The following is a 17,656-nucleotide window of genomic DNA, read 5'->3' as shown; positions in this document are numbered from 1 at the left end:
AAAATACAAGTGTTTCCGCAGCTCTGCAGAATGAGTTGTTCCATGTGGACTTGTACGTTTACACTTCCCATGGATCTGCCTATTGGTCTGTCAGCTATGCATTCACTATATAGTCTTGTGGGCTCCAACACATTTTTAGAGCTGTGATTCTTGAACTGTGGGTCACATCCCATTGAAAATTTTCTATCTTCAAGAATATTTACATTATGATTCATGACTAACAAAATTACAGTTATGAAGTAGCAATGAAAACACTTTTATGGTTACAGTCACCATGCCCAAAGGCATATATTAAAGGGTCACAGCATTAGAAAGGTTAAGAACCACTGTGATGGTGAGAAATCCAAGATTGTAGACATTAAGCAATCCAGACTTGTAATGGATTAATAAAATGCTGCAGGCTCCCCGGAGGTGGCAGGCAGTGCGCAATGTGGTGGCAGGCAGTGGACAGTGGGCAAGGGGTCCTGAGAGCTGCCAGTCCAGGAAGGGACTGCATCAGGTCCCCGAGCTATGGCTGGTCCCAGGCAGGGAGACAGGCGGCGGACAAGAGACAGAGACATGGATAGGCACACCATGCACAGTATGGTTGGATATTTATTAAGTAGGTTGTGGAAGGGAAGAGGGAAAAGGACAAGAGCAGAGAGAGAGAGGGAGACAGAGAAACAGAGAGAGAGAGACAGAGAGAGAAGGGGGAAAAGGAAGAAGTGGGGAGAGGCAGAAGCTGCCTCTTTCAGAGGAAGATGGAAAAGAGAGGGAACTCAATATGGAAGCTGAAGATCAACTTGTCTTAGCAGATGGGGGGAGAGGAGGGAGTGGGTATGGCTTCTCTCTTAAAGAGACAGAACAGATCATTATACGTCTTATGCCATAGAACAGATGTAGCCCATAAAAGATGGGCTAGGTTTGACGTCAGAGAATGTATAGGCCAGTCTATTAGTTTCTCTCTGATGATATATAAAGTACAGTTACTTTTTTGCTTTCCCCAAATTATGAAATAAGTGAAATCCTAACCCATTCATTGCCTTACTATGAAGGAATTCTGATTTTTCCATAGTCTTTGAAGAATCACAAGGCAATCATGGCTTATAACTTCTGCATACCGGTTGAAAGTGGCAAGAGAGAGAAGAGAAAATAATCACTGCGGAAATACTGATATCGAAGCCTTCACTTGTTCCATGAAGAAAAATTAACTTCTACTTATGGGTTATGCTCCTGTTTACATTAGTCTGCCAATAACATTCAAGAAGCTGCATTTCCTTTTGTTTTTTCATTTATTATAATGACTCATATGAGAAATTGCACATGATCTGAGCCATTGAGATTTCTGAATTTAACAGTTGTGATAACAAGTGGACCTGTCCTATTAGATGTTAGAATACTAGAAAAAATCCAAAAGGATTTTCTGGATTCTTATTACAGTCCTCTTGGTCAGGTATAAAGATTTTCCCAAGTTCATTCCAGTTAACTGGAGAAGACTCTCTTGGAACTACTGGGGACCAAATGTTCCTTTTACAGAATGGTGCTATATTGAGTCTCAATCTATGACTTTAACTCTTGGAAAGCAGCATCAGCTAGATGAACTTTATGAAGAAAAAAAAAAGCCCTTTATTTACATGTCCATTTAGCCAAGACAATTGGTCCTATTGGAGTTTCTATAGGTACCACAAGTCACAGCGCATATGTAATTCTTAAGTAATAATTGTAAAGGCTCCAGAATAATGATTAGAAACTGGACAAGCATTTTTTTAAAACATTCATTTATTTTTGTCTTTATTTGTATGGGTATTTTACCTGCATGTATGTCTATATATCACATGCCTATAGTGCCACAAAGTTCCTGTATATTTCACTACACTGCTTTTCTAACTATTAAATCTTGGTGCTTTCAAATCAGTAATACTGGGTGCAATATTTTTTTGCAGATTAAATATAAAAACTTGTGAAAATCCTGTAGAAGTTCTCTTTTAATTTAACTGATTTTTGAGAATATCAAAAATTAATATGTTTATATTATTTTCACCCCTCCCTTATCTCCAACTCCTCTTGTATCCTCAAACTTCCCCTTAAATCCTGACTTCTATAATTATTATTACACATATACATACCCCTCATCTGTTTGTGCTTGTGGCTGACCATGTGGGATTGGATGACCTGTTAAGACACCCATCCCTATAGAAGACTAATTCTCCCTCTCTCAATAACTATTGATTGCCTATGAAATTTTATCTAAGGTGTGCTGTATGAAATTCTTCACACCCATGTTGGTGTGGTTACTTTTGTTACCATTGTACAGTGTTTGTCTTTTAGTTTGTTTGTTTGCCTTTTGCTGTTGATGATGATATTTGATTTTTTTTTAAGACAGGGATTTTTTGTGTAATCCTGATTGTACTGGAACTCCTTTTGTAGACTAGGCTGGCCTCATAATCACAGAAGTGTTTTGGGATTGAGGCATAGGCATGTGCCAACACTGCCAGTTTAGCTTTTTATATATGTATATAACATTTACCTTTTCCATGGCTGGATGATCAAGTTCCTCTATGCCTTCTTCCACCCATGACAGTATGTCTCCTTTGAGCCCTATTAACATTTAATTGATCATCATTTCTATTGTTCTTTTTACTGACATAGCTAATACAGCTCTGTGGGTCCATTTTTTTCTCTTGCTCTTTGCTTGATCGTCTGTGTTCTCTTGCATTTCTTTTTGTATTGAAATATCTGTAAGTCTTTTCATAAATGGAAATAGGAAAAATTCTCTTTAATATGTGTATTTCCTTTCCTTTGTATGATGAGAGTAAATTGCCAGAAAATGCCTGGCTTAGGATTTGGCTACTATCAAGGCAGTTCTTACCTTTCATTGTTTTCAGTTGGGGCACTAAATTTATTTTTAATAATTTTTCCCACAACTTATTGCTGCTTTTATTGAAGACCAGTGTTGTTAAATAGTATGCTAACTAAATTTTAAACTTCTTTTTATAAGAGAAGTTCTATTTTAATATTTTATGATTATCTTTTAATTTTGCACTTTTTTCACCTTTAAGTAAACATTTCTTTAAGAAATTAAGGGTAGTTAAGTATGTTTTCGTATTGTTAAAATTATTTTCTTTTACTTCTTGATACCATAATTTTTGATTAAGTGGGGGTTCTGGGGAGGTTTGGGGAAAATGCAGTGAATATGACAAAATACATTTTAGAAACTTCTCACAAATAAAAGTATAAAAGAAGCTAAAGTTGTATAATAGCATTACACATTCACAAAATAAAAATAAATATATTCAGATTCTTTAAAATATACTTTTATGTTGTATCTGTAGTGATTTCTGCAAGTATTACATTTTTTAATATACTTCTAGGTGCTGCTAGCAATAAATATTGATATCCTAATACTACTTAGTCTTCCATTGCTTAAAATTAGTGATTATTGCATACAAATTTACAATAAGATCAACTACCCAAAAATTACAGATAGAGAATTGTCTTGAAATAGTAATCTTCTTGAAGTTGTTTATGATCTTTAAACTTGAAATAATTGGACATTTAAAATGTTTTTTTAGACCTTTAAACTGGGTCATTTCAACACTATTTTTTGGTAAGAAATAGCCACACAATTGGAATTCTAATTTCTCTCATTACTGCTAAGACTCAAAAATAAATATAGTTTCATTGTTAAAATGTATCTTGGATGAATGTGTTTCAACTCCCATAGCTGAAGAAATTTGCATTAACCTAAATTTAGTTATCCTTGGACTCTCCCTTCTTTTTTCTTTCAACTTACTAACTACATTTTAAACTGACTTCATTCAGTGTTTCTCTTTTGTTCATATACTCATGTGTAGAAATTATGTGATGTGTGAATGTGTGTGTGTAAGTGGGAATGTGTGAGTGTATGTATGTGTGTATGAATGTGTGTGTGTATATGTGAGTGTGTGTGTGAGTGTGTGTATATGAGTGTGTGTATGTGTGAGTTTGTGTGTGTGTGTGTGTGTGTGTGTGCACCTGTAGGAATTTATAGAGGCCAGAGGTAACATCTTCCCTCTCTGCCTTATTCCCAGGAATTTTGTCTCTCATTGAAGTTGAAGCTTTCTTTTCATTTTGACTGGATGGCTGTCCAATGAGCTTGAGCATGCCAGACCTGAGTGTCTCTGTCTCCAAATGCTGAATTTCTAGTAAATACAGTCATGCTTAGCTTTTTATGTGGGTGCTGCTGATTCAAACTCATCTTCATACTTGTACAGAGAGTTCTCTGATTCATTCCACTGAGCAATCTCCACAGTCCCCTCAAGAGTGCTTCATAAACGGAAATCGCAAAGCAGTTATTAATTTTATAACTCATGGTCTCATGAACAATAGCCATTAGATAGTGTTTATTGTCAGTATGCATAATCAGTAATAACTCTCACTTACTAAGAGAAAAAAAACTGTAGACAATTACAGCATCAGTGAGCTAGATATGTTTTATGTAAACATGTTTCTTAAAAGTTAGTTTTCTATGTTATTACATAATCTATTGTACAGATGTAATCATCTTACACTATGGAAAAATGAATCTTCAATATGATAGTGATGGGTATTATAGATTTTCATAGTGCTATGTCCTTTTGTTGTAACTAACTGCTAAAGCAGGCTGTTGTTTATAGCTCTTACAGGGCTTTAATAAGGACTGACCAATTATTTAAATAACAGCCAATGCTCTGACTCATATATGAATGGGAGCAAAAGTTATGGTGCTACAGTTTCCTTGATCTCTTTTGACTATCTATTCCCTGAGAAGTGAAAAATATATGCTACATGATGAAGGCAGAAGGACAGACACTGTAAAGATCTGCAGATACAGAGCGTGCTTGTGAATATTAGTGACAAGGATGGAAATGGCCCATAAGTGCATCCCTATGGAAAGACATCTATATAGAATGAAATGGTAAAAAATAAATCCAAGCACTCATGGAGCATAGACATGCTGTGATAAAATAGAGTAAAAATGGAGTGTTAAGTTACCAAGAATCAAGAGTCTATTAGTGAAACAATTATGTCACCAAAACAAGAATTTATAAACAGCACATTCATAAAAATGCCCACAAAGAATAAAATTTACCACAGAGCAACTGTTCTGAAAACCTAGCAGTAAGGGTACAGAGAAAATAAGGATGTTCTTAATCTGCATTTTAGTAGGAGATATGAAACATCAGATATAACTAGAAAACTGAGAGATAAGTGTTCTTTAGAGAATCATAGGAAATAGAAAAATTTTAGGTTATATTAGAATCTGAGTTCCTAATTTCTTTTAGACAAATACTGAAAGGCGCCATAAAATAGTCTATGCAGAGCAAAAGTTTGAACCAACACTTCAATCTATTGAATTCCCAATATCAAGGTTTTACTTTTGGAGTCTTGGTTTTTGTGTCTTCTTCTTTTTATTGGGGGGGGGGGACTTACCTTTTTTCATACAGCATATTTTCATCATGGTTTTCGCTACCTCATTTTCTCCCACATCTTCCCCATCTATTCAACTTCATGCAAACAGAAAAAATAAACTAGAATAAAACAGTAGACTCAAATTAGAAAAATAAAAAAGGAAAACACAAGAAGCACATATACAAGTAAATGCATGCACACACACAAAAGTGCACAGCATAAATGAAAAAAATCAGAAGTAATGACATACAAGTAAAAGACAAGTAGGGTTAAAAATGCTCAAACAAAATATTATAAACAAAAAATATCCAAAGCTATCAGTGAATATGCTGTGTGGTGTCCATTTTCTGCTGGCATGGGGCCAGTCATTAAGTGTGTTTTGTATATCCAATGAGACTCCTTTGGAGAAAATGATTTTGTCCTTTGAGATGGTTGTCAGTTGGAGAACGTTTCTGGGTTAGGGATGGGTGTTCAAGTCCACTTCCCCTCTTAGTGCTGGAATCCTATCTGGCTTGGATATATGCAGGCCCTGCACATGCTGGCACAGTGCCAGTTCATGTGTGTATCAGTCTTATCATGTCTGATAGGCACTGCTTTCTTGATGTCTTCCATCTTCACTGTCCTTTATAATCTATCTCCCTTTCTCTTCATCTACATACTTCACTATCTCCCTTCCTCTTCATCTACATACTTCGGAGACTCCTTTGTTTTCATTGTCTTTGTTTGTTTGGTTTTTTTTTTTTTTTTTTTTTTTTTGTATGCTTGTTTCTGGGAGAGGTGTTTGGTTTTTTTGTTTATTTGTTTGGGGGGTGTTTGTTTTTTTGTTTGTTTGTTTTCTTGTTTGTTTTGTTTTCAAGACAGGGTTTCTCTGGCTATTTGGGAGCTCTCTTTGTAGACCAGGCTGGTATTGAGCTCATAGAATCTACCTGCTTCTGCTTCCTGAATTCTGTGAAATAGGTATGTGCCACCACTACCTGGCATACTTCAATGAGTTTTTTACTCTCTGCACATTGTCCAGTCCTAGATCTTCAAATTTGTTCCAATTTCCTGCTGCAGGAAGTTTCTCTAATGATGGCTGAACAGGACACTTATTTATAGGTATAGCAGAATTTTATTAGGAGTTGTTATATTGCTCTGTTCCTTTAGTAGAAAAATAATATTTGATTTTCCCTTAGGTCAAGGGCCTATCTGGTCTCAGATTCTTTAACACCTGATCAGTGTCAGGAATGTATTAAAAATAAAAGAAAAAAATGTACAACTATAACTTTTGACACAGAAAATTCTACATTAAACAGTTTAGGATAAAGTGCTAAAAGCAAAAAAATAAAATAATCACTTCTGGTGTAGGAGTTTCTTCTGTTCATTTGTTGCTTTCATTGATTAATGAATAAACAAATTGCTTTGAGCCTGATAACAGAACTCAGGTAGGTGGAGAAGACAGAACTGAATGCTGGGAAGAAGGGAAGAGTGAGAGACACCTTAGATCTTTGGCCTGAGACAGATGCTGGTTAGAATCTTGCCAGTAAGCCACAGTCATGTGGCAATACACATATTAATAAAAATGGGTTAAATTAAGAAGTAAGAATTAGCTAATAAGAAACTACAGCTAAAGGGACAAGCAGTGTTTTAATGAATACAGTTTCTGTGTGGTTATTTCGGTTTAAGCTAACTGGGAGGCCAGGAGAAAAAAAAGGACCCTCTCTTACAACACACTTCACCAAAATAAAAGTAAAATTAAAATATAGTATTTGAATATATATATCCATGTCTTTATAAATGAATGTACCAATTTTGTTATAAATATCAGTACATTATGTAGTATTTATGTTGGAAGTCACTTAGAGACAACTAGCTATCATAGGTGAAAACGCTGCATGTATGTCTCTTTATGATATACTCACAGTAGTGATATTCCAGACATTTTTAAACTACCCAATGAGTTACCAGTGTCTCTGACATCTTTGTCTTTATTTTTTTTTTTAGAATAGCTATGAGCATCTATGGAAGTTTCCCAAAGTTAGTAGCTGTCATTTTCTGTCAACACCAAATGTGGTACTATGGTAACACTGTCATTTCTATCTTTTCTATACTTAGGAAGAGCTTCAGTCTTTACATACAGCTTTCCTTGTGTATAGGAATACCTACCTGGCAAGGATCTGTGTCTAAAAGACTGACTGATTAAAACTACAATGATGTGGGAAATTGCAATGTTTCTGGTCCAAAGACTAATTACTTTGCATTTGCATGTCCACCTCTGTCAGAAATAACATTGTTTGGGTAATAGATCCCAAAAGAACTTTTGAAGTCTATAAACTTTTATGTACTACTAGCTTGCTTCAAAAGCTAGGAAGTTCATCAGACAGCATCTTGCGCCTTTGGAAAATCTCCTGCTCGCTGCTGCTGTAAGCACTTCTATGATGTAAACAACGATGTGTCTTAAACTTGCCTTGCTTTCTCAGTTTCCTTTCTTCTATGAAACTATACAACTCTCTGAAACTGTTTCAGTGTTGGAACATGGTATTTAGGATAATGTTTTTCTGTGCTCTCAGACCATGGTTGGTCACTCAAAATGGCTCCAGAATAAACTATCTTTTATTCCCTTTCAGGTGAGAGTTATGGTTTTTGTGTCAACATTCTTAGACACTTTCCACATTTAGCACCTTGTGAATGTTAACTTCTGAGCTGTTTACATGAGACTGAACTCAGCTGTGATCTCTTCTGAGTTATATGGTCAGAAGAAGACAACTCTCAGAAGAATAAAAGCTTCAGAAAGGCTGGAAGATGAATATAATAAAATTCCATGATTGTGCTGAAAGGAATAAGACAAGAAAAAGTGATGGGTGTGAAAGTGATTAAACTGTCAAAATTAAAAATTACAACAAAATGAAATAAAAATTCCATAATTTAGTTAATTATGTTGAATAAGATTCAATACCTACTACCTTCATACACAGAAACATTTAAATTCTCTCTTTTCTATTCTCTCTCTGTCTTCTCCTCTCTCCAGCTTTAGATCCAGCTAAGGATCCATGCTTAAAGATCAAGTGCAGCCGCCACAAAGTCTGCATCACTCAAGATGCTCAGACTGCTCTCTGCATCAGTCACAGGAGACTAACACACAGGTAAACACTTTGAAATGAAAACCTACTTTGAAATGAAAGAGTATTAAAATTTGCTACAGTCTGAATAATTATCAGTGTTTTGATTCTTGATAAAGATATTTGTTTAAAGGGCTCCGGAATTTACTGTAGTATAGTCATGAAAGAAATGGGTTAAATATTGTTGTCAATTAGAATTCCTAGGGATTAGGTAGTTTTAAATCTAAATTACACAATGCTGACTTTGTAAAGATTGAGTTAAAATGTGTTTTCTGAGTAGATATTCTTTTCGAATTTAAAGAGTAATTGTAATTTACTCTTTATAATACCTCTATAAGTAAGGTACATTGAAACCTTCAAACTAGACCATTTTGTCAGTTAAAGATAGTTTATTGACTTGGGGTGGGGCCTGCTAGAGATACCTCTGAGAATAGAGACCAGTTCCTGGTTGTAAAAGCCCTAACAATTTTATTGGTTTGTTAACAATGGGAGGTGGCATGTGAACCAGACCAGCCTGGTAGAATAGCGGTTTTGAACTATTGCAGGCTATTTGGGTTGATATGGAACCAGATATTTTTTTGCCTAAGATAGTTGACTATGGGCTTGGATAAGGTAGGTAGTGGCTTTCTTGATAAATAGAAAAGTGCCTGATCCCCTCTGTATGGTGTGAATACCATTGGTGAATAAAGAAACTGCTTTGAGCCTATAGCAGAGCAGAGCAGAACAGAGGGAGGCGATAAAAAAGTAAACTGAATGTTGGGAGAATGAAGGCAGGGTTTGGAGAAAATCCATGGTGCTGGCGCCAGAGACAGACATGCCAGAATCTTGCCGGTAGGCCATGAGCCTTATGGTAAAATATAAAATAACGGAAATGGCTTAAATTAAGTTGCAAACGCTAGCCAATAAGAAGTTGGAGCTAAGAGGACAAACGGTGATTTAATTAATACAGTTTCTGTGTGGTTATTTTTGGAGTCTGGGTGGCAGGGAAATGAACAAGCAGCCTACTATTACAAATTGGCACTCCAATGTGGTTGACTAAATCCATGTAAAATCTCAACAGCAATACTCTGTTTACCAGTCAGATGTCTGGCTGACTTTGGGCTAGGCTCTCAAGTATGCCATTGTCAGCAGCACTGCCATGTTTGAACCTAACTTCCTCTACTTACTCTTGCTTATAAATAGGTATACATCTCAGTTTATGACAAAGTTAAGGATAAAGGGAAAAAAAAACAGTTTGTGAATAGTTATGGAAGAATCTTGGAAATCCTATTGTAGAGATTTTGGAGCCTATTAAAGAACACTTCTTTAAGAAGCACTCCTACTGATGATGTACTTACAGCTATACCCTCAAGCAGGCAAATATTTGCAGACCCAGACTGGGTTATATAAATCCTTTGATCACTTTGATCGCAGTTATCATTATACCTGTAGAGTTGGCTCTACTTTGAAAAGTCATCCATTTACAAATAGCCTATGCAGCATGGTGCCAAGACTTGAGGAATGGAAGTCGCCATAATCACAAAAGTACTAACCAGAAAAAAAGGAATATATTACGTATCTTACACCCAATGAATCCTATTGGCATTCTTCTTTTTAAAAATGGAAATGGTTTATGTATTGTCTTTAAGTCAAATTAGGAACATTGCTACTAGTCTATTCTCAGATGATAGGTGAAATATTTGGCTTTAGTAGACTTCCATACAAACATATTAAAGACACAGGTCTCTCATCCCAGGTACTTGAGAGGTGTGGCAGAAGAAACATAAATTGTATACCCGACTAGAGTAAAAATGGAGTTCAAGTCCAACTTTGACAACTTATTAAGACACCATCCAGATAAAAAAATAAAAGAAAGACTAGAGCCAGAACTTGTTTGGGTATGTAACTAGGCAGGTATGTTATGGAAAATAACAACAATAAAAAGACACACCAAGAGATGACAAAAAGAGCACATTAGAGAATAAAAATGGGTTATATATCCATCAAAGAACAAATATTCATGTTTAAGTAAGACTCATCATTAATATGAACATATAAAGTCTTTTTTACACTGAGTATATTAGGAATTTTATTATGTAAAATCTGTAATGATAGATACTTAGAGTCAAGTTAGATGGAAACAAAAATATCTGTAACTCTCATAGTATGCTTTGAGATATATATGTCATGATGGTAGAATAATGGCAAATATTAAGGAGACAGTTTTTAAAATTTTGAAATCACATGTGTGCTAGAGAAATTCACAAAATGACAGAACAGAGTTACCCGTAACATATTGCCTGTCAATCATGATTTTTCTGTTTTATTAATAAAGGAATGGCAATGCCCTAGGCTGAACATTGTGTTATTAACCTATTTCCTTAGGATCCTAAAGATATACCGAATTTTCTGAAACTTTTTTGTTTCCTCTTCTCAATTTATTTATTTATTTATTTATTTATTTTTGGTTTTTCGAGACAGGGTTTCTCTGTGGTTTTGGAGCCTGTCCTGGAACTAGCTCTTGTAGACCAGGCTGGTCTCGAACTCACAGAGATCCGCCTGCCTCTGCCTCCCAAGTGCTGGGATTAAAGGCGTGCGCCACCACCGCCCGGCCCTCTTCTCAATTTAAAATACTAGTATTTGATGTGTGAAATTGGGAGTAGAATGAAGAGTTTGACTTGAGGGATCAGTAAGCCAGAGGTCTCAAAATGCCTTCAAATGAAATTCAACACCCACCTTACAGAGATTAAATCAAATCATTTACTTATAAGCCAAAATTAGGACTAAAAACAATTCTCAGTATCTAGGAGTATTTGCTGCTATTTCACTGAACCCAAGTTTTGTTCTCAGCACCCACATGGGGCAGCTAACACCTGTAACTGCATTTCCAGGGGTTTTAATAACCATTTCTGGTCTATGTAAGCATCAAATTTACATGATATGCATACACAAAATTCAGAGACATAAATATACGTGTGATATTGATTAATTAAATATTCTTTATAAATTCCACAAAACTTAGTATGTTTCCAACCAAAAAAAAAAAAAGAATCAAACTTTTAAAAGGACTCATTGATACTTTCTTTCTGATTTTATCAACCTCAGTAAAATCTCGATTTTTATGTGCTGACATCAATGCCTAAGCTTATCAATAACCATGCTACCTCACTGTGAACACCTAACATTAGGCTCAAGGAGATGACTTAGCAAGTAAAGGCATTAATCACTAAGCCCAATGACTTGAGTTGAATTATCCAAACCAATAATATGGGAGTAAAGAACTGAGTCTTGTAAGCTGTCCTCTGGCTTCCACTCATGTTCCATGACAATCACATACCTCTCCTCCACCACACACACACACACAAAATGAATGAATAAATAAATGATTTTAGAAGACTAAGGACTAAAAGAAACTTGCTGTCTAAGTGTCCAATGGTAAGGATAGTCAGAGACCAATAACCTAAATGTTCTCAATGCAAGAAGCTATTGAGCCACACCTCCAGCATAGCAACAGCACCAGCATTCCTTTAGTGACCCCTGGAGTGACAAAGATCTCTAGCTTTTAAATTGGTTGGTTTTAATGTTTTATATAAACTGTATTTGGTCCTGTTTTTGTTAGTTTGTTTGTTTTTTGTGTTTTTTTTTCTGATAGGAAAAATAGTGCTTAAAATAGTGCACTAAATACAATCCATATCCAATAAATAAAAAGTTGATATTAATATTTTATGTGATTTGTTTCCTTTGAGAAGTCAGCATAAATTTTATACTTACACAGCCCTATAGGAGGTAGAACTTTGGCATGCGCCATGATCTATGGCAATAACTAATATAAAAAACACATCTCTTACATTTGGAGGATGTGAACATCTTAAGTTTGAAGAGTGAAATCAAGCAAATAAAAACTAATTCAATTATTATATTTATTTTCTTATATCAGAACACTAAAAAGAAATGGATGCCACTATCTGCAGCCTCAAGTGCTAGGAGAGTCTTGTTACTCAAGATGATTTCTTAAATCTTCCTCCCTAAACTAAACATCACAACCTCTTCTCCTTTTCCTTAGAACCTTAAACTTCTTGTTTTATAATGTTCATTGCAGTCACAGTAAATTATCTCATTCAAGCGCTCATTAGTTGACTGGACATTTCATGAACTTGGCCTCTTTGTCCTCCCAATATTGTAGACCCAAGTCATATGGACTGGTAGATTCACATTTTCTTCGAATAGAATGCAATGATTGTTATTTTTAGTTCATTCATTGTTGTAGTTTCATCAACTGCAGGAGTCATTCTACGTGTATTGTGTCCATGTACTTCAAGCATATTCTCTAAAAGCAAGTTAGGATTTGCATGGGGGTGGGGAATCAACATATACTTTTTAAAAATATTGGGAAAAGAATACATGTAGGACTTAACAAAAAGGCTATAAATACACAAGTTGGAAGTTGTTATTTTTAAATTGTGAGTTTGTGCATTGGATTTGTAAGTAGATAAAACAATAAACTTGTTCTATCTTGGTGGTATAAAAATCATAAAATCAGAGAGATCATATAATGGCATATCTTACTCTATGTTTATCTTAAGCTTTAACTTCATCTACTAGCATAGAGTATGATGTAAAATGTCCAAATATGTCAGGACACATAAAATCTTATTTGGATAATATTTCCAGTGAAATCTTCTGTGGTGAACTGTCCTCAAGTCACCACAATTCTAGGATTTTTTTGCAAACTTGCCTTTAGCAGCAGCATCAGAAAATCAAACACATACTTTTTTTTTTTAAACTAACTATGAAAAACACCAACTGCTACAACTTTGCAAATATTTTGGTGGTTTAATGCAATTGCTGATTGTTATTTTAGACCTTGACTGTTACCCATTTTGTTATCCACTTTTTTTTTATCTTATTAACTTAGTGTTGTACATTTGCTGACCATGAGTGCCAAGTTCTCTTTATTTTCAAGTATTTCAACACTTGGTGTTTCATGCACCTGAGATGGCTATGTAATAGCATGCAATTAACATTGTCTCTAGATCAGTGTTTTGGGCACCAATCAATAGGGGCAATGTTAAGAAGAAAATGGGTATGTGTTAACAAGTCAGAGAAATGAAAAAAGATGCAATCAGTGTAGAAGAGACTTAATCATGTTAATTTCTGTCTCTACTCAACACAAGATAAAAAACAAATCAATAAGTAGATGCTTTGGCCTTTTAAAAGTCATTACACAAAAAATTACAAAACCTACTTAAAATGTTGTTTATCAAAATCATCCATCAAGTCAGGTGGTGGTGGCACACACCTTTAATCCCGCCCTCCGGAGGCAGAGTCAGGCAGCAGGTGGATCTTTGTGAGTTCGAGGCCTGCCTGGTCTGTAAGAGTTAGTTCCAAGAAGGGTCCAAAGCTACAAAGAAAGCCTGAAAAAAAAAAAAAAAAAAAAAAAAAAACAAGATATATATTCCAGCAAAGAATGTAAGCCTTAAAACTCTTTATGTTAATGATTTATGTACCCACTTTTCTTTAGAGTATCAGTAATTGCCAGATTACTTTTTTTATATAAATATATAAATATATATAAATATATATTACTTTTTTATATAAATTATATATAATTTTTTAAAATAAAATTTTTTATTTTATCTCACTGTGGGAATATTTTAGATAGAAGAATCAACCACAGTGTCCAAATTATAGCAGAGTTGTAAGATATTTGTTTAAATGAGCTGGATATAATTATAATTATTTTAATATATTTTTCTGGCACTTAAATAAAATGTAACCTTCTAATATCTAAACACATTTAAAATTTCCAAAAACAAATTGACTTCCAGTATTTATTTCATATTTAATATGTAAAAACTTTTCTAGAAGCTCTACAAATTGACTTACATTATTGAAATAAAAACCTAATTCTTATATTGTATACACTTTATTAAAGCAGAGACAAATTGAGATGTGTCTGGGAGTTTTACTCAACATTGTTTAAAGAGATGGCAAATGATAGGTAAATAGATGATAGATTTATAGAAAGGGGAGTAGATATAAGCTTTGTAAGAGGTAGATGTTATTAAATATCATTTTATTTTTATACTTACAAATTAATTTGATTGTTTATATGGCTGAATGTTTCTTTAATTTTATAAGTACTCATCTCTCTACCATTAACTTATGGTTAATGTATAAATGGTTCATGATTCTTTTTAAGATTAAATATATTAAAAATGGTCATAGAATAATGATAATAGGTATAAAGCTTATTGATTACTAGTCTTAATATTAAAATTATAGATGAGCATAATAGTACCTTAATCTTATCTACTGAGGGTCTACATAAGTACAAAAGCACACTTCTAGGCAAAGTATGCGTAATATATTAAATCTCACAGATATTATAGGAGTTGAGATGGATTGCACTTGTTATAACCAGTTTACCAAATATAAAAGCTGAGACTGAGAATTGATATTGTCTGTTTGAGTATAGTCTTACAATCATCATAGGTGATGAGTTGGTCTGTAGTTCCTACTCATACATTTCCTACCTATAATAAAACCTGGGGTAGAGAGAATTTCCACAGTGTTGTAAGTGACAAGCTTAGACACTAAAACTGGGCGCCACAGATTGATGATGTTTAATCATTGTGGTACACCACCATTTGAGACTTTATTTAACACTTGGAATTATTCATTCAGATTATTTTACAGTCAAGGGTCTATTGTTTTTAAAAAATAACCTGAATAGCTATTGTCTACTGTACAATTCCTTAAACACATTTAAACCCCATATTAAATTTTAGTTAAACAAAAAATTCTATTTTACTGACATTACTCTTAAAGGTATATAATATCTGCCAAATTGAGAAGTTTTTTATGAGAAAAAAATTTAATTAATTGGACCACATAACTTCAACAGTTAAATCAGTTTAGATTTTGAAAATTTAGAAATTAAAAATAGGTTTTCATGTGAAAATGAGTCATACTATCGACTTAATTCCTTAATGAACAGCATTAAATATCAATGTGATACATTACCTCATTATCTGATACCCAGGAACTGCATGACCTTTCCTAGCAAGGCCATGGCAACACAGTCAGCTTCCCTCCACTTTTCCTCCATTATCTCAACACAGTAAAATATTTTTTCCACAGAGGAATGGTTTACAGCAGGAGGCCGTAGGCAAAATGCTAGCTTGCTGTAGCCCAATTCATTTTAACTAAGCAATCATAACCTCTCTCTTTCAACATCTTCCTCTAAAATACGTAACAGAAAAATATGAGGCCTTCTGATGATCACTATATTCATGTAGAGACACTTAAAAGAAAATGTAGCCCATTGTCTTCTATGGAGTAAACGCAGGAATTAAAGCGGGAAGGCATATAATAGGAATATTAAAAATTGTTTCCTGGGTGATCTAGTAAATACTTTTAAAGTAAGATAAAGAGAACATCAATGAACATGGCTACCTTTGCAAAAAAAATGTCTTTCAGATGGCTCTGAAGACTACTTAATCAATGTCCTTCAGAGATGAAAATAAAACACCAGATCATTGTACATTTGCAACCTTTAGGCATATAAGAAGATAAATATGATTTCCTACTTAGTTTCAAAGTCTATGGCCTCTCTTGCATCCCCTTATTTACACTCATACAAGCATTAAAAGTTTGGGTTTGCATATAAGAGAGAATATGCTTTTCTATTTCTGAGATTAAGTCACTTAACAAAAATTCTTTCCAAATTCACTGCTTCTATTGAAGACCAGCTTTATTGAAGAAACTTGTATGTTCCTGGGCAGGAGTGTGAGGATGGGAATTATTAAGTAAAAGGAACAGATATAAGAGACATAAGAGACAGAAGCATAGAACATCATTGAGAGAACATTCAGTGAATACTGAATTCTTAATCTGCCTCGTTTATTTTCCACATGCTTATATACGTCGTCACTCAAAAGGGGTGGAGAGAGGCAACAGACTTCATTGACATAATATAAGGTATAGACTTAAATTCTCCGACCTTTGTTCCAGGTGGAATGGATCAACCTCTATATCCAAAATACTAATAAACCACACCCTAAGTCATAACCTCTTGTTTGTAGCCACATCTGTTGTCAACAACTTTGAAGAGCAAAAATAAGCTCAGACTTTCTGATCTCTAGGTATTGTCAGACAGGTTCACAACTGTAGGCCCTCATATGCTTCCCAATTTTATTTTTCTTGATAGCTGAGTAAAATCCCACATAATATAATGCTACCATGTTTTCATTATCCACTCTTCTCTTGATAGATACAATCTAGGATTCAGTTCTTTGCTATTGTGAATAGTTTTGTAATAAATATAAATGTGTGTCTCTCTGCTAGCTGAGGCATACGGTATTCTGATCTGAAAAGTCATGGAAAAGCCATTCAAATCTACATTGTCTACACCAATTTATGCTCCCATCAGCAAGAGTCAAGGATTCCTCTTTCCCCACAGTCTTTTAATTTGGTTACTATCTTTGTGTTCTTTATCAAGGCTATTATCACTGAGAGAAGATCAAATTTCTGTTTTTAATTTCTTCAGTTTGTAAGGATCCTGAAATAAAAAAGAAAAGAAATGTTTGACTGTTTTGTGTTAATTTTTAATTATGATGAATCTATGCATCTAACAAAATTAATCAAACAAGATGAAGCCACAAAACATGGAAAAACAGAGATGATGCTGGGTTACTGATGATGAGGAAGCATACACTCAAACCAATTAAGCCATTATACAAAGAAAAGTGTGACTCAGTAGTCATGACTGATATCATGGTTTGAATTATGTGTTTTCCTTCAATACTATTCTTTTCCTACATTTCTTTTATATATTTATATCATTTTAAATTCTATAATATGAAAGTTTTGCTTGCATGGATGCCTTTTTTTCATGTGTTTACCTGCTCCCTGTCGAAGTCAGAAGGGCAACAGACTATTGTGACCAAATTGAGACCCCCAGAAAGACGACCAGAATGCAGTCAAGTCTAGAATGCAAAAGCAAGGTTTATTCTTTCCAGCTAGCTGGGAATTCCCCATTACAGGTGGCTAGCTGGTAGGAACATTTTGTGGTTTAACTTTTGCAGAGGTTCCTGTTTTCAACTAGTTCTTGATGTTGCATAGTTTTGTGACTCCAGTGCCTTAACCAGCTACTGATCAAGCGAGTT

General features: G+C 34.5%; 1 protein-coding gene across 4 annotated transcripts in view; it reads left to right on the top strand.

Annotated features, from left to right (window-relative positions):
• Window positions 1–17,656, top strand: part of Spock3 (SPARC (osteonectin), cwcv and kazal like domains proteoglycan 3) — a 355,207-nt gene that overhangs the window by 165,902 nt on the left and 171,649 nt on the right. For all 4 annotated transcript variants that reach the window (XM_057752524.1, XM_057752526.1, XM_057752523.1 and 1 more), the window contains exon 4: window positions 8,417–8,531. In XM_057752524.1, the coding sequence (XP_057608507.1) occupies window positions 8,417–8,531 (115 nt within the window). The remainder of the gene's footprint in view (window positions 1–8,416; window positions 8,532–17,656) is intronic.

The sequence above is a fragment of the Chionomys nivalis genome, chromosome 20, assembly GCF_950005125.1.
Source record: "Chionomys nivalis chromosome 20, mChiNiv1.1, whole genome shotgun sequence".
In the NCBI taxonomy this organism is placed as follows: domain Eukaryota; kingdom Metazoa; phylum Chordata; class Mammalia; order Rodentia; family Cricetidae; genus Chionomys; species Chionomys nivalis.
This window is presented reverse-complemented; position numbering and strand designations above follow the sequence as displayed.